We start from the raw sequence: 26063 nt of genomic DNA on the forward strand, positions 1-26063 counted from the left end.
GAAAGTTAATAATTTATGAGAGTTTAAAACCACTTTTCCAATACTACTACTTAAATTACTTTATGCAAACCACTAAAATCAATTTCCGCAGAAGAAAACAGAAAATTTCTGCTGGTAATACCATTAAATGACATCTAAGTGCCCTTATAGTATTGATCAGAAGCCCATCGACAGAAAGTATAGCGGTAACACTCCAGCATAAGCTGCAGAATGACTTTGCACTCATGGACAAGATACTCCTAGCTCCTATTTTGTTTCCTGCCATCTGTTAAGAAATCCAAAGCATTACAGAATGTAACACATTCCTGTAAAAGTTGAACTCGGCCTGTAATAAAATTTGATTCTATAGAAACAAAAAAATTCGATTCTAACCCCTTCAGTGCAATCTGTGCAAGTGCACAGCAGTTCTCCACCATACAGAAAGAACAGCAACAAACTGCTCTTAACATCAAAACTTTGGAAGAAAAAGAAAGGATAGAATAGTTTTCTTTTGGTAGTGCCTTTTAAAATTGTTCCTTACCCTGAAATGCCACAGGTTATCATCAAGCATGTGGCCAACACCAGATCATTAATTTAAGTGCTCTTCCACTGAGGTGGAATCATTACGTACAGAGCAGCCCAGCAACCAACAAACCCTCTGGTTCGCGGATAGAGTCAGGTCAGGTCAAGCCTTACTGGTCTGCGACCTTCTGGATACCTCAGTGGGGAAAAACACAGCTCCAGGAAGGCCTATTCTTCACCCAGCTGCAGCTGCTTTTCTACCAACTCAAGCAGAAGAAAGTTTTTAGCCTGAATCCTGAGCCAAAGACTTCCAGGCTCAAAGGGGAATGAGAGAAATACAGATATACCAAATACCAGAGTGACAGCTGCTGTCTTCGGCAGTCTTAAAAAAGAACAACCTACTAAAAACTTTTCCTAGACATGTGTCTAAATATTATTTTTCCACACCCATCTCCTTCCTCATCACATCAGAAAGACTCACACTTGGCAGGACTTTGTAAAACACTCTGGAGAGACTGAGAAAGCAGGGCTGCAGGACCTACAGTAGTGCGGGGCTAATCAGCTTCCAAGCAGGAAAGGGTAACAGAAATAAGGATACAAACACTCTCACAATAGCCTCCAAAGGTTGAGCAAAAGGAATTTAACTTAATATCACTAGTTTTCAGCTCAAAAACACTGTGGCATTTCAAGCCTAAGCACAACCAGCTTGGAAGCAACCATCTTCATGAAATGCCCACAAGGCTAGTCACATGGGGTCTTTCATAAAGACTGCTCTCAACATAAGGCCAAAAAAAAAATTGCTCATACAAATTTAAATGGTGTTCCTGAAACAAGAACATCTTCTGCGGATTCTGATGTTTCCAGTTGGCTGGATGCCATGTGCCCACCAAAGCCGCTCTATCACTCCCCTCCTCAGCTGGACAGGGGAGAGAAAATATAACAAAAGGCTCGTGGGTCGAGATAAGGGAGGGAGTGGTCACTCACCGATTACCATCACGGGCAAAACAAACTCAGCTTGGGGAAAATTAATTTAATTTATTAACAATCAAATCAGAGTAGGATAATGAGAAATAAAACCAAATCTTAAAACACCTTGCCCTCACCCCTCCCTTCATCCTGGGCTTAGCTTCAATCATAATTTTCTCTACGTACTCCCCTCCAGCAGCAGCACACAAAGGGATGGGGAATGGCGGTTGGTGTCAGTTCATCACACGTCGTCTCTGCCGCTCCTTCCTCTTCAGGGGCAGGACTCCTCACGCCCTTCCCCTGCTCCAGCGTGCAGTCCCTCCCATGGGAGACAGCTCTCCACAAACTTCTCCAATGTGGGTCCTTCCCATGGGCTACAGTTCTTCATGAACTGCTCCAGAGTGGGTCCTTCCCATGGGCTGCAGTCCTTCAGGCACAGACTGCTCCAGTGTGGGTCCCCTGTGGGGTCACAAGTCCTGCCAGAAAACCTGCTTCAGCCCGGGCTCCTCTCTCCACGGGTCCTGCCAGGAGCCTGCTCCAGCATGGGCTTTCCATGGGGTCACAGCCTCCTTCGGGCATCCCCCTGGTCCAGCGCGGGGTCCTCCCCGGGCTGCAGGTGGATATCTGCTCCACCGTGGACCTCCATGGGCCGCAGCGGGACAGCCTGCCTCACCATGGTCTTCCCCACGGGCTGCAGGGGAATCTCTGCTCCAGCACCTGGAGTACCTCCTTCCCCTCCTTCTTCACTGACCTGGGGGTCTGCAGGGTTGTTTCTCTCACATATTCTCGATCCTCTCTTCAGCTGCAGTTTCTGTTCCGTGCAATTTTTTTTCCCTTCTGAAATCTGTTATCCCAGAGGCACTACCACCGTCGGTGATGGGCTCGGCCTTGGCCAGCGGCGGGTCCGACTTGGAGCCGGCTGGTATTGGCTCTGTTAGACACGGGGGAAGCTTCCAGCAGCTTCTCACAGAAGCCACCCCTGTAGCCCCCCCCACTACCAAAACCTTGCCACACAAACTCCATACACCAGTGCAAAAGTATTTCCTTATGTAACGCTCCTAGGGTTCACTCTGACACCAAAAACCTTTGCTCTGGAGAGGAAGATATGGTGATCATATCTGAGTAGACCCCATAATTATTCTGTCCAGGTTAATCAAGTGTCTAAACCACACCCTCTCTGAGAGAAGCTAAGAACTTTGTGAGTCAACTTTTCCCAGTATTGACATCTTTTCAATTACTTACTTATTACTCAGTAATCATAAAGAGCCCTTCTATTTGCTTGAAACCTCTGCTTTAACAGCAAAAGGTTTCTGCAACTTAAATACACTGCATGCACTTGAATGCACTCTATTTCTACATTTCCTTTTAGGGACAATGCCTGCCAATTACTTGTCAGTTGTGTCCAAATTGACATTTTTCCTCTGAGCACTTGATGTATCAGTTCACCTTAAAAAGCAACTTTAAGTACACATTCCATGTGGAAGTTCTGAAATCAGATAAGAAACAAAAATGAAATGGTGTCTCAATGTACCATAGGACAAGAGAGATGAGAAAATCAAATACTTAGTTATCAAAATTTTAATTGGGGCTAATGAAGGGGAATAATGCACACATCCATATGCGACCTCACTATATCCGGGATTTTTTTTCTCCATCCTACAGATCTCTGTGACAGGACATTAGGCCTTATCTATAGGCGCTCAAAGACCCTTTGTGACGGGAACTATACAGTGAATTCCATACCACTTCAAATCAGAAATATACAATACTTCTACTAGAAAACGGGACTTGTGTAAGAGCTTTCCACCGCAATTAAGAATTGCTTGGACTAGCATTTTTTGTACTGGAAAGAGAAAACGATATGCAAAAGGCAGTCACTCCTTGCTTTTATTTCTACAGAGGAAATCAATGTCCATCTCTTTTTATTGAGATAAAGATTAAGAATTAAAAGAAACACACAGAGTGACATCCCATACCACTTCTGAACCTCAAGAATCACTGATAAAGCTATGGGGCTCGTCTGGGAGTTTGCAGGCTACCAGGCAGCTTGCATCAAGTTTCAACAGAGCATAATAAGATCTCTTGAGTTTATGAACTAGGAGGTGCTAACCCTGAGGTTAAAGGGACCTTTTAGGACCTCCCTATCATTTTGGGGAGGAAAAGGAGGAAACCTTGGTGTGGTGCCAAGATTACCAGCAAGCAGTTTTACACCTCATTTGCCTTCTAAATGATGCCATGTGGCTGCTAAACTCCAGGCAACTGCCTTGCTTAAACAGCACAGGTATAGGTCAAGTCTTCAAGAACTACAGACGGACCTTCTTGGTGAAGGTGGTCAGGGCTATCCAGCAAGCACCCAGGTAAAACCATAGAATCAGAGAACAGTTTGGGTTGGAAGGGACCTATAAAGGTCATCTAGTGCAACCCTCCCCCACAACAACCAGGGACGTCTTCAACTAGATCAGGTTGCTCAGAGACCTGTCCAACCTGACCTTGAATGTTTCCAGGGATGGGGCATCTACCACCTCCCTGGGCAACCTCTTCCAGTGTTTCACCACCCTCATCATAAAAAATTCCTTCCTTATATCTAGTCTAAATTTACCCTCTTTTAGTTTGAAGCCATTACGCCTTGTCCTATCACAACAGGCCCTGCTAAAAAGATCAGCTTGGGGTCCAACTGTTGTTAGGACACCATGTGAAAAAACCCTCACACCAGCAAAGCCTCTTTATCGCAGACAAATAAAAGGGGAAGAAGAGAGAGAAGAAAGAACTTTCCCAAACTTGTTTTTATAATACAGAATGTAAAAGAGGAAAAATATTAAGCATATATTTTGTGAAGTCAAGTTCACGTTACAGATCTAACTCCACCAACACCACCACCAAAAAGATACAAGAGGGGCAGGATAAAAAGTCCCTTGATTGATGCATGCCAAAAATACAGTAATTTGAAGATGAGATGTAACAATAACATGCCAACCAGCTTATTCACAAACATTGCATTTCAGCCTGTCTTCTATGACAGTCTGCTGGAAGAAGCAGTAAAATCTCAGCAAGCATTCACTGAAGCATTTTTTAACCCATGCTGATAGAAAACCTCCCAACACCTGCAACTACCACCAAGGAATGATTTTCCAAAACTGGATTCCAATTGTTTTCTCCTATACTCTCCAGAACTCCCAGCCAATCCAACCCTATCAAATTCTTCTTCCCAGCTTGTCAAGCTCTTTCCCATTTGTTAAAAGGTCTATGAGCCATGTGCAGCAACATTACTTAAAAGCTAATTCTCTGAGGCAGTCACACAAAAATCCATCAGACATTTCTGACAGCTGAATGAGACTGAGGGATTTATTATTCCAAGGCAAGTGAAGCAGTAACCAAACCTTGACAGTCTTTGTCTTGCACTTTGTTGGACCTTCCCATTGCTTCTCGGGCAGGGAACAGAGGTAAGGAGAGAAAGTAAACAAAAAAGAGGTTGTGTCCCAGTACAGAAGTCCTTCAGCTGCAGAAAAAATGAGATGCTGCTGTTGTGTATACGTGTGAAGTGTCCAATACAAAATAGATTATCAGAAGGGAAGTTAGAGGGATTTACCCTAATCCAAGTATCTTTTTTTCCTCTCTTTCAGCTCACGAGGAACTGACCCAAATAACCACCTCCACACAGCTGAATCCAGCAGCCAGAGGGAGAGACTCAGGTCAGGAGGCAACACCCGCTTGCCCATGCAGAGACCGCTGGGAGCACCACAACCTTCCCATTCACTATCACAACTCGTAAACTCCAGCAGCTACCCATGTTCTGAACTACAAAGCCAAGCTTTATTTTTTGCACAGAAAGCTTCAGGAGAAGCTGATGACCTAAACCAGCATTTTTCTATTCTAGACAACCTGGCTTTAAGAACAAAAGCACACAAGAAAGTTTCATGAGCAGCCTATCAACCCTTCTTCAAGTGGAAATGTTTAGAAACCATTATAACAACGCACCAACACAACGAGGAAAAACAAGCATAGAAAATGCCTAACATCACTAAAACCACTTTTCCATTTAGTTTTCAAAGAACAATTATACAGAAAACACACACGCAGTTCTATGGCAAAGCTGAGGGGTAAAGAGCTTGTAATACAACTTCAATTCCAACCTAACAAGGGAAAATAAAACCTCACATTTCACACCCAAAGAGATTTTGTTTTCACTGTTATTTTGGGTTTTTTTGTTTGGTATTTTGGGGGTGGTCTTTTGGGGTGGTTTTTTTTGTTTGTTTTGTTGTTGGGGTTATTTTGGTTTGTGGGTGTTTTTTGGGTTTGGGGGGGGGGGTGTTTTTCTTTTTTTTTTTTTTTTAACATATCTCCGAGTAGGCAAATACTTACAGGAATGTAGGGGAGAGAGGGTTTGAATTTGGAAAAGTTGCTGAGACCTTACCAGTGAAACAAATCTTATCATCTGCAAACCATAAAAACACAAACTTGTCCAGAAGACTGATCCATGAAGTCTTGTTTTGAAACATCATGACCTGGATCCAGTCTGGAATACTAAATGCAGGTGATAATGATTAACAGTAGTGCAAAAAAATTCTTAGGGCAGCCTTAAGAGTGAACTCATCAAGAATGATCTGAGGCTGGATGCGGTCATGGCATGCTTGTGACTCTGTGGGCCTTTACTTGACCCTGGGAAGGAAACCCTACTCTCAGGAATAAGTTTCCATGAAACATCTGCTGAAAAATTATTCTCTGACAGTTTGACTTAGTATCAGATGACACACACTCTGATGAGCTTTAACAATTGGCATCTTCTCTAGAGGAAATCCAGGAGATTTAAAAAAAAAAAAATTCATTTCTGTAATACACTGAATATTGACATACTAGAAGGAACTATCACAAAATAAATCCCACCAGTGTTCCCTCCTACATTGGACCTTTTCATAAATAAATAATAAATAATCTGAAAGGAGAGCAGGGAGATTAAGAAAATAAACTTTCCACACATTCTATAAATGATTATAATTTGATTCTTGCTCTGTTATGTTTTTTAAGCAAATGCCAACTTCAATATTTATTTCAACAGAGCCTGCACGCAAAACATCATCTCCTATAGGGCAGGCTTTACTTGCACAGCAGATCAGGATTACTGCAACTTGGATGACTATGTCAAGGAGGACAAGACTGTCCAGAAAGAATAGCACAACCCAGAATTTTCAAAACATAATCATTATAGCTCAACACAGGTAACTCAGAAGACTGTGGCTAAACACAGCAACACTGAACCGCAAACATCTTTTGGGGCTGACAACAACACTCAGACAAAACAAATTCTACCGCACAGCAAGGATAGTTGGATTTTATGTGAAAACAAAAACCAATTAGATAAAATTCATGTGTTGGGGCAGAGAGAGAATGGGGACTGGCAAAAGAACAAAAAAACCGACACTTACATCCATGACTTGCTGCAAGTGGAAATATTAATAAGTTTAAATGCAGGATTTTTACCATGCAAAAGCAAAGGAACAAATACTATTTTGAACAATGAATTAAACTTAGAGCAAACTCACAAAAGAAGCAGTCACAAATGTTTAGAACTCCGTCAGTCTGAATTAAATGAATGTTTCCCAGTTGGATTTGTACCCCAAAGGCCCTTTCAAAGATACATGTATTATCTGACTCATCATTCCTTTTCCCATGCTACAATGACTGATTGCCAGCATACTGAAACAGTAGTAGATGCTAATTCTTAGTAATAGCATTTCTCACTATCTACATGTCCCTTTACTGTGGGTTCTAAGACTTAGAGCAATATTTCTTACTATTTCACTGGCAACTTTCTATGTATCAGACACCGTTTTGACACCTAAGTTATACATCTCAAGATGAAAGGTGTATGGGGAAGAAGAAGTGTGTAGCAAAGCCTAACAGCATTATCATCTAGACAAAGCAAATTTAAGAAAAACAAGTGGCTAATTTCTCTCTATCCAATTCCTGAAATTCAAGTTATATATTGTTTTAAACTTTCCCATCTTACCCCCTACACAGGTTTCCACAACATAAAGGAACTTGTGAAGATTTTTAGGATACAAAGAAGGGAATCAGCTCCCCTTCATAGGTTCCTGGGTCTATACAATGTGTTCCCATAAATGTGCTTTTAGTCAGTGAGGCCTGTAACGCACATGATACTGATTTTACAGCCATGTCTCATTTGACTTTTGCATATGGCTCCTTAAAGGTATTTGCAGTGTTATACTACTACTCTACTAAGTTTCTTATCTTCTCCTTCCCTTTTTTCCTTTTCTGTCATCCATTCCCAAGTGGGTAATATACTTTGTTTTCTCTTCAATTTAGCTTCTTAGTACCTTAGTTGCATCCTATTACCTTCTTTAAAGGTGATCCATCTTTCACACCCTTTAAAAGCGATCTCTTAAGCACGAAGTCTTGTGGGAGGAAAAGTCACAGGACATCAGAAAACAAGTACTTTATTAATTACTAAAATAAATAAATGTGAATTATTACCATCAACTGAAGTCCTGCTCTCTGATTTTTTGGCTTTGAAATCTTATACTTTTAATGCAATGATTTTATTCTCTGGACATAATGAACAAGCAAATTCTTAAGATGCAGCAATCAGTAGAAGCCAAACACTGCCCCTTTGCTAGGCAGAGAGGCTTTAGCATTTTCCCAGTAAGATGTAATTGCTGTAAAAAATTTGGCGGTGTACAGAACTCTTTAGTATGACACATGGTATGGTTTTCTGAGAGCCCTGAGACCAATCAGTCACCCCTCTCCATTATTGTGAGGCTTCCAGGTAATGACATGCAAGTAAGAACATCTAGTAATATTTGAAGAATGCAAATAACTGCTGTTCAAAGACAGACTACCCACAGCTGCCCATAGCAGGGTCTTCTCAAAGGAAATGTAACTTTGCCTCCGAGCAGTTATAAAAGCCTCAGTGATGACTAACACAATTGATTGAAGCATTATGATATTAACAAGCCACCACTGTACTACACCATGTTCATTAGTGATAAATTTTTGCTGTTATTCCAAGAAAGAGGCAAGGCAGTGTGTCCTTACTTACCCTTACAAGGCTGGGAGCAATACATGAGCATGGTATCTTGACATTCTTGAGGCACTTTTCATGAGACATGAAGTTGCAAACTGCAGAAATACAATAAGAACCTTTAGCAAGTCTTCATAAACAAGGGACTTAGTGAAAAACAAACAAACAAAAAATCATATGGAGTCAAATACAATTAGGAACACATCTTTTTAATCACATTTGCTCTCCCCTAGGTTTAAGAATGTACATGACCGTCACACTTCTTGCAGTGCATAAACGCCAGCTCATGTTGTTACTAAGATGTTGGCAATGGAAAAGGAAGAAGAGTTTATCCCAATGCATTACAGGCCTACAGCAAGTCATGCCCTCCCACACTCTCTCTCCATAAGCACGAAAATGGGCTCTTACATTTCAAAAGATATTTTAAACAGTCTAAAGTCCAAAATAGCTCTTTGATGTAGCCAAAGCAGATGGACATGTTTGAAAGTGAATTATTCTACCAGCTTGTGCATGTGACAGGAATAAATGGGAGATAACACAGTATTGTTACACGCTGAGCATAATGGATGAAGGAGACAAAATTGAAAGTCACCAGTTGCACGCAGCTTTGAAAGTTAAGAGCAATTACTTCTTCTACTGTGGAAGCAACAACTTCAGAATTCTACCTGAGCTCCACAAAGCATGCTTTCAAGCAAGACAGCGTTTGAAAAAATAATTTCTCATGGGGGTGATATTTTCCACAGCTTCTTACCATGGATTTACATGATGTTAAGCTATGCAAAGAAAACAAGGGATTCTTTATTTCATTCCCACCACCTTGCATTAATTAGGAACTAATAAGCCATGCAACTATGGCTTTACAGTCCTCCTCCTTTCAGAATTACTCTCTACCAGGTCAAGCATGAAGCCTGACACAGATACTCAGGCCCTGACCTCTGGCATGGAAGCACAGACCTCTCCCAGTGCCTGGGCAGAAGATCACTTGCCAGTGGCAACTGTTGCTGTACACAGGAGGTTTTCACACCTCCTGACTTTGCAGAAGCATGCTGTAGCACTTCCTAAGTTTCGCCAGCAACTGAAAAAAATCTCATGCACTTCAAGCTTCCCATCTGTAGCCTGTTGCCATTATTGACTGTATATGCTAGTGCCATCAAAAGCTGACAATTTTCCTCTCCTCCCCCTTCTCCAGCTCACTGACTTCTGATTTTGCAACTCCGCTCCTACCATGCCAACTCAAGCATTAAAATCAAGGTCTACTTCTCTATGCAGCTTACTGCCAGTCCATGCAAAGTAACTTTTCCTTTTGGTGACACAAAAAAAAAAGGATGACCCCTTTCACATTGGCGCTCACCTTAATGTGAGCAGTAGGCAGATGTTTGTTTTTCATTAGTCTGCAAATCAGAAAAAGAAGCAGCACTGCATGTCACTGCTGCATACAAACATGTTATTCATCATCCATGGCTGAAGAGAGTGATTACTGCGCTGATGAAATAAAGTAGGAATGGAGCAAATCCAAACCTTCCATTGGGTGCTGTGAAGTGTTATGTGCATCTTTAAGGTTGACAGCATTCCTGACTAAATGGTGCAGATAAGGGGTGGAAACAATCAACAAAGGGATGATAAAGCAGATTCTCAGAGCTGAAGATGCAGATGCCCAACACATTTGGATGTGGTCACTAAGGAGGAAGGAGCACACAGTCCATCAGCACAGAGGAGACCAAAGATAACAAAGTGATTGTCCAGGCAGAGGAAAGATGCATCTCCTGCTCCAGAAAAGATAAGACCCCACACAGAAAACTGGTGAATTCTTATCACACTTACATATGTTATCACAACATAGATGTAGATGGACATAACCTACTCTCTCCTCAGGCCTCTGTAACATTTCTGCTGACGCTTTTAGGAGGGTCAGCTGGTTGCTGTGAGAGCAGGTCTGCAGGTGCAGCAGAAAAGCTACCTGTCTGTTACCAGCTAATCTGAAATTTACCACATACGCCCTGCCACCACCAGAAGACACTTGCCCCAGCCCTTTATTTGTTTAGGCAGCCTCCTCACTGCCTCACAGGTGGTGCCCGAAACTCAGCTGAACCTGGCTAGGTGAGGGGTACTGATCTCTGCAGACAGAAGCATGGTGACAAAGGTTCCCATGGCTCCAACCCACAAAAGGTGACAATATGAAGCTTCAAATATAAAGAGGCAGCTGTCAAGAACTTCAAAAAGGGGCAAGAGGCTAGTCAAGTAGAAAGCATCAGTGACTAATGAAATTCAGTGAAATGGCACTGTTTTGCCTTGTTTTTCTGGTTCAGAAGTGGGCAGGCTAGAAAGGAAAAAACAGAGCAAGGTGCTGCAGATTGCTCCAGGAAACTTTATCACCTGCAAGAAGCAGCAGGCAACTGAAGCCTGCAAGACCAGTATCTCCAAGTGGCTACTAGCTTTATTTTAAGTGCACACACAATAACTCAATACACAAGTTAACCAAGCCCTGTACAAACACCTCAGGGAATTCAGAGAAAAAGGCTCTGAATCAGCCAATAGAAGTGAGGCTCCTTCCATGGGCATGGATAGACCTTGAGATACATTCTTCATTTATTCAGACAACTCAAGTCACTACACAATACCATTAAATTTTCTCTTTGCGGTGGCAGAAGCAGCAAAACATGGTCCTGCATAAAAACAGTATCTCATGGTTCAGCTGAGGAAACATCTCATGGCACGGAAAAGCATACTGAAAAAGAATTCAAACCAGCAACTTCAGACAAGCAGTAGAATCAAAAGGTGAATGAAGGTTTCAGACAAGGAGTAAAACAGGAAGGTGCATAAAGGTTTTAATTGTTTGACTGAGTACCTACAGAAAAAGACAACATGCAAAATAATGAATTTCCTAAATTCCTAATGAATTCCCTAAATCAAGGGAAAGATTGAAGCATTTGCAGAGAATCAAATTAAGGAATATGAGGAGACAAACGGCAGGAGATCAGTGCTGCCCAAATTGGGATTTTAACATTCTCCATGAAAGATTTTCACACATTTTTCAGGAGGTACCTACGCACCCTTCTTCTCCTTGTCACATGCTTCAAATTCGGCAGGGAGGATGCGCTCTGGCTAAGTGTCTTTTTCCTGTCCCACAAAATTCCCCAGGGGCTGAGCTAACTCTTACAAGTCACCATTTTGTATTTGTCTTCCACATTCCCCAAAGAAAAAAAAAAAATGGCAGCAAGCCAAACTGAAGCATAAACACTATCTTGCAGGGGAAGGGGGAATCCTAAATTTGTATGAGTAGTCCTGGAGAGGCAACACAATCAAGCCTGAAGTTCTGACAACCAAGAGAGGTTTGGTGTTTTTAAGAGATGATCTTTCAACAGGAAAAACATGTCAGAAGATGCTGTGTGAAGTTTCAGGAGATGAAATGCAACATTTTGAGGAAAAAGCATTTAAAGGAAAAGGAAGAGGACAAGCTGTTCTATTTACAGGAAGAGGATTTCTTTATACATACCAACTCAGTGGTGAGCTACCAGCAGACACATCTATGCATTGTCTAAGTCAAAACAAGGCAATTTCAACTGTAGCTTTCAGATACTGTACACAAAACTGATGGTTTCAGTCAGGCTTGAAAGGCTGGAGCGTTCAGTGCATCCTTTAGCTAAGCATTTTAAACACTGCCAAAAGTACCTAACAGCATGGATGAAGGGAGTGACAAACACTTGAGGTATATTTGAAGAAAACAGCGCCTGCAACCTTCAAACTGAAATTTGAATACAAGGCACCTATATCCAGGTTTAAGCTGCGTGAAGCTATACAACACTGAGGGAACATGAACAGTCCTGATTTCAAGAGACATTGACAGAATCCACAAAATCGTTTACTTGCAGGTTCAGGGGACTTCATGTGGTCTCTCCAAGCCCCTAACTATACAGTCAGGCATACAGCAGCAACCACATTTGACAACTTTCCCTTCCTCCTGTTCTCTACTCAATAATAAATGACATCATTCATATGAAAAATTAGATATTCCCAATGCACAGCAAGAAGCCAGGTGGGCATCAGGCACCACAGGACTGCTCCCTGTCCACATCAAGCATGAGACATGGCTTTACAGCAGTCTCTGCCCATAAGCCTTCAGTTCCCCGGGCCACTTTCCTGATCACATTTTGTTTGACTTGGTGATTTAATAAAGAAAAAGCCAATGTGTACATACAGGAACACCCAGTGAACATACAGGCAGTAGCTCTTCAACATACACTTGCAAGGAAACAGAAAACCTCTCTCTCCAGCCCTCCCTAGGAAAGCAGGAGATAAAAGCTGGGCATCACTGTAACTCATGCGCTATGTAACACTTGCTAGCAAAGCAAGGGCTGTTTACACCCTCCAATATGCCACACTTTTTCCATTTAACCCTTTTTCTCTCTGTCCCCAAGAGAGACTTCAAAGCAGATCCCAAAAGTGGGAAGAAGAAAAAGGTCAATTATGTCCTGTACAGACTCTAGCAATGTATCAGTGTCCCATGCAAGCAATGGCTGGGTGGGAATAGCTTATGAAATACCAAATTTAACACATAATCTTCTCCCACGTTTGAAAAGACCACCCAGTCCTGAGCAAAATCCTAGGTGTTGAAAATTACTTTTGTCTCCTCTTTGAGGAGATACTCACCATAATTCAGTTTTGCTGGTTTTCAAACATACATTTATTTGTAAATTTCTATTTTAACATGTTAGTCTTTATTTAATTTTTTATTTTAACTTTAACAATTGTATTTATAAATCTAATTTTACATTTGCTAAACAGCTTTAAAAGTAGAACTACCAAATTGCTCTCCAAGGAAGATCAAGACGTGTCAACACAAAGACCAAAATGGATTGATCCTCTCCTGGAAGTGTGATCAGTTTAACACAAGACTTGCTGTGGACCTATTCACATGTGCATTCTTAACCCAAAAGCACTTCTCTTATTTCAGTGAGTGCTTGTCTTGAGCTTAACAAAAGCACCTGCAAAGTAAATCGCAATTCCTCCTCCAACCCTCTGCTGTCTGGATTTGTTATCCTGTCAGTCACTTCCTGGCCCTCTGCCTCTGGTTCTTACATCTCAACCAACTTGCACCAGTACCACAAGCAGCAGTAAGACTCTCTCCTTTCAGCTATTCCCTCCTGTTGTCTTCACTGCAGGGTGCCACGACCCACGGGTGACTAACACAGGAGCCATCACCTGCCTCCTTGCCACAGGTCACACAGAGGACTCTGAGAAAGAGCGAGCTCCTGCACCCGAAGACAGAGGAAAGTTCCTGCAACTCTCTCCATGCACACTGCATGCACTGGCACACAGCTGACCCACAGCAAACTTCTGTAACTCCCAAGAAACAACACAGTGTTTTGGCCAACTACCTGTCACAGAGCCAGCACTGGGAAAATTTCATACGCTGACGTGAAGTGACAACAGCACAATGCCTCAATACTGTCTGGATGACTTGGCAAATAATAATTTCATTTTGTTTGGCATTATCTGTGAATGCCGTTAACTTACCTACATTTTGCTCACCTGCACAAATTGTAACTCTCAGCAAGTGCCTGCCAAAGTTTCTTCTGATCTTTTAACAAAGGTTATAGATTACTGAATGACCTAGTTGACTAAAGGGCTTATTCTTTTTAAAACAAACCATTAGCTCAACCAGGAATGGCCTAGTAACTCAGAATTGTTTTCCCAGCTATCAGTACACAATACATTTTTCATTTCTGGAAAAATTTAAGTGCAATGCATTAAAGAACATACTCCACTCATTAATGTGAATATAAATAAAACTAAATGAAAAGCAATAATTCTCTGGGGCATCTTGTTAAATGTAAGACTTGGAAGAAGTCCCTGTCTTGGAGAGTCTGCTGGACCGGATGGCCTGATATATGTAGGAGTATTACATAAATGAAAACTCTCTACAATCCTCTACAAAAAGCCCTATAAATTTACATAGATTACATGGAAGATTACAAGGGGGATTAAAAAAAAAAAAGAAAGAAAAGAAAATGCCTTCTTGAAGATCTAATGCTGCATGAAACTCTTACAGTAAGACTCACCAGCAGCTCACTCACTGCACAGACAGTATGTGCACGCTGTGAGTTCATAATGTGGCACAGAGGTGGCTTTTTTGCCACTCTGCCCCATTCCTTTGCTAACAATGTCTACCATTCAATTTGTCTTTTTTTCGACAATTACACACTGGGCACATACTTCTCCAGCCACATCATTACAACTCTAACTTCATTTCTTGCCTGATCTGTAAAAGCTGACTCAAGGCTCATCAACTTGTAGGAGTATTTTTCCCCCCTTCATACACATCACTTTACATTCATCAACCCAGTCAGCAAAATGGTAGATTAAAATTAATTCACTTAAAGATTCTTCTGCAATCCTTAGCAGCTGATGTCCAATGTGAACTCTCAGCTCGCTCCTGGCCTTTGTAGATGGGGCGGTGGGCTGCTAACGAGAGAGTTGAATCGCATATGCCCTACCAAGTCATCGCTGCCACAAATCTACCTGCAACCTTGTTAGGAGTTCATTGCTTCCCTCTGTAACTTTTGTCTGCCACCCAAACCCAGGCCTGCAGTCAGTGTGGTTTTGTTTTAGCATTTCACACATCGTGAATGCCAACTTTCAGTTCCAGAGGGAACCTTGCATGCGCAGTACCCTCAGTTATACCTGTCTTCTGCTAAGATGCTCAGAAAAATAAGACAAAGAAAAGGCTGTGGTTATGGCTAGCAACTGACTCTGGCACTGCGCCACCCTTTGGGTGGCCAGAGGAATGTTGTCTACATTTTCTCGAGTGCATTGAAATTGTACAGGACAAAAAAACCTGCTTCTACCAGATTAAATACTGGGCAGCTTTTTTTTCAACAGGTGCCTGCAAGCGTTATAGATGATCCCTATCCAAACACATGCCGTCTTTAAAAGGTTATCTTTAAAAAAAGATAAAATACAGCAGATGGAGAAACACGGACAAAGTCCTCATCAGGTATCTGAAGTGCAACTTTAACTCTGCCTACCCTGAACTGGAATGTGTCTCTGTACTCACACATATTTTAGTCTTAAAAATTTGAAGTAATCATTTTAACAATCAAACACATTAATAAATAGCTTCCTGGACCAGATGCAGGTGATACAATTATGTATCCCCACCTCCAGCTTATGGCAACTTCCACTCTTTATCATAAACCCCCACATTCTGAGACACTCTCTCCTCCTTTTTCACAGGACAACCTTCAACTCATTACTGCATTTTATACATCAAATAAAACTCATCTGTAATCAAATTTTTCTTTTTCCATCTGAACAAATCCCAGCAGCTGCAAGGAGCAACATTTTCTGCTCAAATCAAAGGTGGGCAGGTCTCTGAAAAACCAGGACCATGCCCATTAATGCTTCCCACCACGTTTCCTGACTCAGCTGTGAGAAGACTGTAATAGGCTACAATTGCCCCAAAGTTTGATTGCCCCAAGAGAGGGGCAATTGTTTGAAGAGATGGGTGACACAAAAAGTTCAGTTCCTAACAAGTAGTGAAAGGATAAGAACACAGATGTGTACCTTGTGATAACTTTGGTTAGAGCCCGCATTTGCTGGCTGCAAACTCCAGGGTGATCAGCACTGGGAGTACGACTGTTGCTGTTTCTCCAGGGAACTGTTGGGACTAGGTGGACTCCTTGGGAAGGTGACAGCACAGGCACTTTATACACTACCACGTGCCTGGTGCAACAGACCACCAACCTCGGCAAGAAATCGGAGCCATCAAGTTTAGGAGCGGTTTCAGGGCAGCACAAAGGATATGCAGTGCAGTTTCAAGCCTCGTGCTTCATACCAAACATGACTATGTTTTAAATGCAACAGGCACTACAGGAAGAATAATGACTCATGCTATTTACTCCAGAGGGGTAATTCACTCCAGCAGGGTGAATTTTTCAATTCCTTTTCAATACTTCCAGTAATTTTCATTTTCATTAACTCCAGTAGAGAGCATTACTGTTAAGAGTGCAGTACATCTAACTACATAGTCTGAAGTTAAGGTCAGATTCTCACATGCTGAAAATCAGCACAACTCCTTTCAGCTTTCTAAAGCACAACAATTTACAGAGGCCAAGATTCTTTTACTTCAAGTCAATACACCAGATTATAAAATAAACCATGTAATATGCATCTTTTTACCAAGATGAAAGAATGAATTAAGGGTGAATTATACCCTCAAAAACATTCCCAGGCATCCTGTAAAGTTTAGTGATGAGAAGAGATATCCATCAGTACTTCCAGCAACATAAATGTTTCCTTTAAACAGATACAATTATTACAAATCTTTGTTCACCAACTTATAAGGCATCAACAATCCAGAACAAGAGGAAGTATTTGAATTTGCCTATGCTACATCAAGCCATTATTGCAACCTATTCTGCAATTAGAGGCATTTCCTCTCCCCGAAGTCAAAACTATTCTTCAGAATACTAATGTTGCTCAGAATTACAAAATGTTTTCCTACTCCAGATGCCAAGCCTGAGAATGCTACAAATTCAGCAATTAACAGAAAAGTCTCAGCATTTATCAAAACAAATGACTGTGAGAATTCAGAGGTCTCACATTATTTGCTACTGAGAAGACACCTGCTGGGAAGGAAGAGATGAAGACATTCCAGAGCCCAAGTGATGTGGTAAGCATAAGGATGGAAATCCTATTCTTTTCTGATCTGCAAACCAAAACTCATTCCAAGCAGAAAGATAGAAGAGTAGTAACAACTCTGCTCAGCTGATGTCAAACATTCACATTATAGTTTAGACAGTGTGTTATTTCTGTGCCACATACCTACACTGTCAAAATAATTTCTACAAAAATATTTGCTACTTTGGGCATGAATGTCAGTATGTCCCAGTGTTCTGGTTTCAGCTGGGATAGAGTTAATTTTCTTCCTAGTTGTCTAGCTGGTATAGGGTTATGTTTTGGATTTAGTATGAGAATAATGTTGATAACACACTGATGTTTTCAGTTGTTGCTAAGTAGTGTTTAAACTAAGTCAAGGATTTTTCAGCTTCTCATGCCCAACCAGCAAGAAGGCTGGAGGGGCACAAGAAGTCAGGAGGGGACACAGCCTGGACAGCTGACCCAAACTGGCCAAAGGGGTATTCCATACCATGTAATGTCATGCCCAGTATATATAACCTGGGGGAGTTGGCCTGGGGGGGAGGGGGGGGCAGGTCGCTGCTCAGGAACTAACTGGGCATTGGTTGGCGAGTGGTAAGCAATTGCATTGTGCACCACTTGTTTTGTATATTTCATTCCTTTTATTATTATTATTGTTATTTGTTTATTGTTATTATTATCATTATTATTTTCTTCCTTTCTGACCTATTGAACTGTTCTTAACACATGAGTTTTACTTTTTTTACTCATCCCATTGGGTGGGGGGGGAAGTGAGTGAGTGGCTGCATGGTGCTTAGTTGCTGGCTGGGGCTAAACCACAACACCCAGAGGTAACTGTAATGAAAGCACGTAGGTAACACATTCATTTTTACAGAAAACTGGGCAGCAAGCGACCTCAAGAGCTCAGCTAGTCTGTCCTTCTGTGTTCCTGACAAGTGTCAGCCAAACCTGCTCCAAAAACCCACCCAGGAGAGGCAACCCACAGCCTCTCCGCACAGCCAACTCTACGTCCTCCAAAGTCCTTAGTCAGGAGCCTGGTGCTGGATGTCCAAACCAAACCCCCCTTATTACAACTTACATCCAGCATTTCTTGCCCTGTGTACTACTGCCATGAAGAACTGTTCATTTTCCTTTCTCTTTGCAGCTATTTCTGCAGCTAGGTACCTTAGTGAGACAAGGTTCTGGTTATTTTAACAAGTCAAAGAGGCTTATTTTGGGCACTTACTGACAGCAGAACAGAAAGGACAGCAAAAAACACAAGGTGGCAAACCTTACCTAGTCTTTCAAGTGGTTATTCTCACCCCTCCTCTCACAAGAAAAAGGAAGAAAGAAAAAAAGACAGTGCTCAGCAAGTGAAAAAACAGCTTTTTTTAAGAGCACTGGCAATCATTGCTAGAATAAGAGAAAACAAGATGTTCTCATATTACCCCTCTTATTAAGGAAGGGCACGCAAACATTTGTTCAGTCCAGCCACTTCCCCCAGGGTTACCCTGAAACACAGCAGGGACCTCTGCCTTCTGGTGGATCACCAAACCAAACCACTTTAGTCCAGGACCCAGAAAGGCTTCCAAAATTCCCATTTTATTTGCCAGTATTTGTAGAGATGTCTTAGCTTCCACCTCTGTTCTGCCAGAGCTTGCAGTCATGAAACAGCAGCACTGGTTTATAGTCTGGTTGCAAGCATTTGGGGAAGGAAGATGGGTACAGAAGAGCTGAACATGGAAGAATCAGCTTGCTCAAATTAGTTTAATAAAAGTATACCCATGCACACAATGACAAGGATGCCCAGTGCAGGAGGTGTAGCTACTGCAGCATACTGACGGAAGGACAACTGCCTATAGATTGACAGAGCAGAACAAACGAGAAATCTAGCAAAGCCATGGAGTAAACCAAAGCTTCAAAGCTGTTATGCAAGACAACAAGAACAGTCTCTGCTTTCCAAACAATGAATCAGTGGGACTTAAAGGGCCTATCAGCACCAAGACAATTCAGGCCAAGTCAGTCTAACTGTATCAAAACAAAGCTTTATTTTGGCCAAAACTAAGTAGGTTATTTCCTCCTCTCTTCCTGCTCTTCCGTAGCATGTGCCTGATACGACAAAAGCCAAAATACAGGCTTAATCTCACAGTGCCTCTGCCCTTTAGGGGCTTTTTCACTCGCTTCTGAAGTTGTCCTCAGTCCTGCAAGGAGGCTATTTTGTTCAGTAGGACTGCCTTTGTGTTCACTGAAGAGATCCATTGATAATTAGAAGACAATAGCTTTGAGGAAATGCCCACAGGCTAAGTAGTCACAGATTGGAGAAAAACACTTTGGGGGTTTGGGTTTTGTTGAGTTTTTTTAATCTCAATGTTTTAAAATTATTATATAAAACACACTGTTATCAGACTGCTTATGCAGACAGGACCATTCAAGCTGATGGAAAAGATGCTATTTTAACAAGTAACTTAAAAGCAACACTCTCTTTTCACTGGAATTTTGTGGGACTTAACTTTTACATTTGTTACACAGCTTTGAGCTCTTCTTCTACTGTAGCAGCTTGCCAACACAGACACATTTAGCTTTTTTATTTAGGACCGTGACCACAGGCCAGCCTGAATACTGTGACTATTCACTGAAAGGAATGCTGGATGCAGTGCATGGGCCTTGCCAACTTATTTCCCAACTCAGCAGAAACATGCAGAGACCTGTATGCAATATTGGTGTGCTTTCTCAGACAAAAACACAACCTAGTTTAAGTTTAGAAGTCTGTTGTGCAATGCTTGCTAAATGTCACCAGAAAAGCTGTCACTAGAAGCTTTGGTCTTCCCAGAACATTTCAAACAACAGCAAGACAGGAATGGAAAAATCTCTGAAAGCTTTAAGAAGTCAGGCGTTAAAAACACCCTTCTCTCTCACTGCGGTGAGAAACCTTGGGCCTTTGCTTGTCTTACAGTTCAATGAGACCACACCGTGGATCTTCTTCCTCTGAAAATCCAGAAGAACTGAGAAACCTGTTAAGGTTTTCTAAATATTTACTGAGTATCCTTATATACAACTTGTACTTGCCAGGTCCTTTCTCCTCCAGGACTCTCCAGCCTTAGCAACTAACCAGCCATACCTGTGTCTGCTTTAAATGGAGATAACCAGCATCTACCCTGTCTGATAAAAACACAGCTTCCCCCTGCACAACATGGATGCGTTGTACTTTTTATTTCCAGAATTGTGTACATGACAGCAAGCTCTATTTATAGGTATGGATACGCAAAAGAAATGGTTTTGTAACATCTGAGCTCTGTAATTTCAAAGCAGCACATTTGAATTCCTATTCATTTGTATTTCAGATACGCTGTTAGGAAATAACATAGCAACAAGTCAAGTGAAAACAAGACAAGCCACTGAATAACAAAACAGTCAAATGAGTTCAATGATATACTTAAAGCATCCATCATAAAAACACCAATTTGGTCATACTAGGTTTGCTGGAATGGTGGTAGCCTTACAAAGCCCCTGGGCTACCCTATGGACCTCTCACTCTCTCATAAGTAAGGCTGTAAATATTCTTAAGTCTAACAACAAACTCTGTCTTGCTTCTCCATCTTCCCTGTTACAGTAAGCGCAGTATTGACAAATGAACTGACAGAACTTCACCTGTCAGAAAAGCACCCTCCCCATCCTACCGTCTCCTGACTTCACCCAGAGCAGGTTTCCTAAATCCTGCTAAGCAGGCAAAGCTAGAGCACCTACAGCTGGAGAGACAACAAGGGCACCTACGCTGTGTGCACTGTTCCACCAGGGCTTTGCAATCCAAGGAGCAAATAACAACTGCACAAGTAAGCAATACCACATTAGCAAAAGTAGCCACCTCCATTTGGTCAAGAGGCTTTTCTAGGTCATAACCATAGCCAGCAGAAAACCTAGACACACTACCAGCTGCGCCTATGCAAAGAAGTGGGATCCACCCTCTCCACTTAACATGCTGCAGTTCACCCTCCTTCCGTGCTGTAAAGTATGGCAAATAATAACATGGCCTAGCTCAATACAGGCTTCAATTAAACAAATTGGCTGGATGGTTACATCCAGGGTAGAGGTCAACAGCACAATGTCCAGATGGAGATCAGTGAAAAGTAGTGTCCCTCAGGGGTCTGTACTGGGATCAGTACTGTTTAATATCTTCATCAGTGACATGGACAGTGGGATCGAGTGCACCCTCAGCAAGTTTGCAGACAACACCAAGCTGAGTGGTGCAGTTGACACACCTGAGGGAAGGGATGCCATCCAGAGGGACCTGGACAAGGTCGAGAAGTGGGCCCATGTGAACCTCATGAAGTTCAACAAGGCCAAGTGCAAGGTCCTGCACTTGGGTACGGGCAACCCTCAGTATCAACCCAGGCTGGAGGATGAAGGGATTGAGAGCAGCCCTGAGGATAAGGACTTGGGGGTACTGCTGGATGAAAAGTTGGATGTGAGCCAGCAACGTGCACTTGCAGCCCAGAAAGCCAACCGTATCCTGGGCTGCATTAAAAGAAGGGTGGCCAGCACATTGAGGGAGGGGATTCTGCCCCTCTGCTCCGCTCTGGCGAGACCCCACCTGGAGTACTGCATCCAGCTCTGGGGCCCCCGACATAAGAAGGACATGGACCTGTTGGAGCAGGTCCAGAGGAGGGCCACAAAAATGGTCAGAGGGATGGAACACCTCTCCTATGGGGACAGGCTGAGAGAGTTGGGGTTGTTCAGCCTGGAGGAGAAGAGAAGGCTCCACAGAGATCTTATTGCGGCCTTTCAGAGGGGGCCTATAAGAAAGATGAGGACGAACTTTTTTAGCAGGGCCTGTTGTGATAGGACAAGGCGTAATGGCTTCAAACTAAAAGAGGGTAAATTTAGACTAGATATAAGGAAGGAATTTTTTATGATGAGGGTGGTGAAACACTGGAAGAGGTTGCCCAGGGAGGTGGTAGATGCCCCATCCCTGGAAACATTCAAGGTCAGGTTGGACGGGTCTCTGAGCAACCTGATCTAGTTGAAGACGTCCCTGGTTGTTGTGGGGGAGGGTTGCACTAGATGACCTTTATAGGTCCCTTCCAACCCAAACCATTCTATGAAACTCCATGAGAAAGGCGAGTTCTGCACAGACTTTACTTTCTCCTTGAAAGACAGCTGGATCTGACTTCCCACCTGTGAAATGAAGGTGGGCACAGAATTTCAAAGGCATGTGATTTTAGCACAGAATATGTCCCTGACATTAGGAGCTTTTTCTTCTTCACAGATGGAAGATGGCTAGTGCCACACTCACATTCGGATCCAGAAAGCACCCAACATATTCTCTTTTCTTAAGGATTAAGCCAAGGACAGGACAGTGCCCTGGGACAAGGCACTGGTTCACCGATGGAAAACCAGAAATCTCCAAGAGGGCTACAACATCAGGAGAGAGCTCAGCAACTCATCTCCTTTCAGTTCCCCAAAAAAGATCCCCCAGAGGAAGAGGCATCCCACTCACAACACGGAGTTGCACAGGGAACCTGGACAGACACAGTTTTTGCCCTCTGTCCACCGAATTTGTCTTTCCACTGCATGGTTCTAGCATGGTAATGCACTACTGGGAAGTCACACCCACCATGCAACAGCCACAGCCCATTGGGATGACTGTGACTCTCTTTCCAGTGAGGATGAATCACAAGCTCCCAATGTTAGGGGGCTAGCAGTGGTAGTCAGTGATGCTGAAGACAGGGATCCTGAAAAGAAATCATCTCTGACCCACAGAAATCTGTTTGAGGGCAAACAATTCAGCACTCCAGTTGCTCTTTTGTACAGGCTAGAGGATGAAGGTTGCCGTACAAACCAGATGCCAGACCATGTAACACCATGCCAGACATGTCATGGCTTTTTGCCAGGTCTTCCAAACTGCAGCCTTTACACAGCTAGAAAGGGTCGAGCCAGCTTGAAATCTGACAGAAAAAGCTTTTATCACGCCCACTTCACCTGCAGTGAAAGGCTGCAGCTCCTAATACCCTTGAAGGGAGAAGAGGTCTTCCAATGACACGCAACTCAAAATTTCAGCAAGATGCGAAGGGGATAAGAAGAAAATCAAGTACCAGATACCACTACAGACAGGCCTCTTGAAGACCACTTAAATATCAGTCTTTTCCCCCGGCTCTGCCTTAAGCTGGAGACTCTTCTGTTTTCTGCTGCAGATTGCCCATGTGATCAGCTGAACCATAGATTAAAAACCAGTGGCTAGAACAGAGAGGTGGCAGCTCTGCTGCATCTGCAAGTGAAATGGAAAAGCAGGGGCAGAGAAACATGTAATGGTTAAAACCAGGAGAGTGACAAGGAAGACCCAGCTGGACCACAGAACCACCTACTGTAGGACACGGGTGTCACGAATGCTAAAGACATGGTACTTAACTCCCTGCAGCTGTTGTCTGCAACAGCTTCTCCAATTCACTGCTTTCAGGGTGATGCTTTACAAAGAGAAACTTTGTCAATTGTTTATCAGCACTCTCCAGCTGACTCACAGCTACTGGTCAAAACAAAGAGCTATAGCTTACAGCATTCAGAACAGAGTAACACAACAAAAACCATAAGGCAGTCTGACCCAGCCCTCAATTTTAAGGAAAATCCACTAAGACAATTTGACATTTACTGCAAGTGTCCTTACAACTAAAACTTCATCATGGTTAGGGAACCTACATAAACCCTGCCAGTTTCCAGCCCTCACATACGTGGCCTCCTGCATGACTATCACTGGTTGCTCAGTATAGCGCATATAACTTCACACACCACAATGTCAATATCAGACTTCAATAACTAGTTTCTGAAAACCCAGGTGGACAACACAGATGTCTTCTACAAAAATCAGTCCTGTTAACACTTCTGCAATTTTAGACATATTCAAGTCAAAATGCCTCCCCACTTATAAAAGGGAAATAACAGTAGCACATCTTCAGCTTCGAAAAAGAAGAATTTGAGTTACACTTTAATAAACAGGGCGGATTACAGCAGAATTTAATGCACGGTAGGACTTCGTAAGCCATGATGGCATTTTGGCAGAAAACTGTGATGTTGACACAGTTGCCTGCAATCCCTCACGATACTCAAAGATTTGGAGACGTTCTTAACACTACCCCATTCAGAGCAGCCATAATGTAGTCCTGCACCTGCAGGGTGTATCACCAGGGGCACAAAACGTACACCGCACATGCATCCCATGCACACAGAGCCTCAGTGAGTTTGCTTAGTGGTCTAGGAGGGGGAAAACCCAAGAATTCCCTCCAAAACACACATAAGCCTTTAAATGGACTGAGGAAGGGAGAGACAGGCAGCATTTTACATAAAACAAGCCTCCTCTGCTCAGTGATGTAACCGGGAAGCAGGAGGGTTGCAGTCCCTAGGAGGTGCACTTCCTTCTACCTTGCCTCTTAAAAACTGAACACAGAACATAAAAACGTAATAAAAAATCCCAAGAAGGCTACAATAAAAACCACTGCTAACCTTAGCTACCATAGCACCCACCTACCTCCACAGCACAGTTACAATTTTAAAAGAAACATGGAGTACAATTGAAGTGTAGGCCCAATTATTAATACATGTAACCCCAAGGTAAGGGTTTTCCTTCCTCTTTTAACTTGGGTAATCTCAGCATTATCTAGGGCATCTCAACACTTCCTATCACCACAAAACAAGTGAAGGAAAAAATTAAAAACCAAAAACATCCCAGTTGCCATGGCAACCTCTACCTCTCATTCCTATAGGGCTTCATTTCCAACCCACATCACAGACAGAAGTGTACGAAACTGTAGGATTTGAGTGAAAAACAGAGCTGGAAAGAAGAGAGGGGAAAAAAAGGTAAAAAGCAAAGAAATAGGTTTCTGTGCCAGCTGGGTAAGTACATTCAGTATTTTCTTCAATGTGGTTGCTACAAGGGTATTGATGGTCAGGAAACTAAAGGCAACTGATCCACACAGTGGTGAATCAGAGGAAAATAAAACACTCACAAGGCACTATTTCCCTAAAGGCTAGCAAACTGAAGGTGCTAATCTCTGTGCTACTTTTTTTTTTTTGAACCACTCTTAATTTTTTTTATGAATTTCAAGCATTTTAAAAAGATTACTGTTAAGAAAGAGTGAGGATTTCAATTCCACTGCTTAGGCTTGAGTCATTGATGAGACTCAACAGTATATTTACCTTGAATTTAAGGAACAGCCTCTTTCACATGAGTAAGATCACATGTAATTCATAGAAGCTGAGCATTTACATCTATCTGGAGAACAGAAGCCTGCAGTGTCAAGTTATATACACCACTTATGAGTACACCACAACTTCCAATAGCTCTGTTCACAAAACAGTAAAATTCAAAACCTACCCCTGAGAAACTATAAATGGTTCCTAAAGAGGGACCAAATTATCTTGTTTATTTTGGTTTGTTGTTTGGTGTGGTTTTATTAATCGATCAGATTGGCATGGCAAGTTCTTGTAGCATTTGCTCTTAATTTATTATGTAACATAATCAGCTATTAATTTATACACATGAATTACCAAAGCATGCTGAAAGGTTCTTAGGGCTTCTCATGAGACCGTATTTAGAAAAAAGTTACACTGAGCAAAAGTACTGAATAAGTATACTGTATCTCCATTATCTTTCCAGACTTGGGAAAAGGAAGGGGAGGAGGATTTATTTTTTAAATAATCTATTTGCTCCTCCTGAAGAAAAAGCTCATGAATGAAAAATACAATAGCTTCAAGAAATTTCAAGGCACTTGCCAGACAGGAGCCGTTCTGGAGCAAAGAGAATGTAAGAGGAACAGAGTAAGAGAGGTCAAAACCAGAATGGACTTGATGATACTTAGCTGTCTTGAAGGGTATTTTTAACATTATGGTATGTTTACCTCCTACTTCAGGTGTTTCTGCAAAAGGATTTGGCTGGGGA

General features: G+C 42.3%; 1 protein-coding gene across 2 annotated transcripts in view; it reads right to left on the reverse strand.

Moving 5' to 3' along the window:
* Positions 1–26063, reverse strand: part of DGKQ (diacylglycerol kinase theta) — a 110523-nt gene that overhangs the window by 75061 nt on the left and 9399 nt on the right. For both annotated transcript variants that reach the window (XM_052776235.1, XM_052776236.1), the window contains exon 2: positions 8522–8601. In XM_052776235.1, coding sequence (XP_052632195.1) covers positions 8522–8601 — 80 coding nt within the window. The remainder of the gene's footprint in view (positions 1–8521; positions 8602–26063) is intronic.

Source organism: Harpia harpyja, chromosome Z (genome assembly GCF_026419915.1).
Source record: "Harpia harpyja isolate bHarHar1 chromosome Z, bHarHar1 primary haplotype, whole genome shotgun sequence".
Taxonomy (NCBI): domain Eukaryota; kingdom Metazoa; phylum Chordata; class Aves; order Accipitriformes; family Accipitridae; genus Harpia; species Harpia harpyja.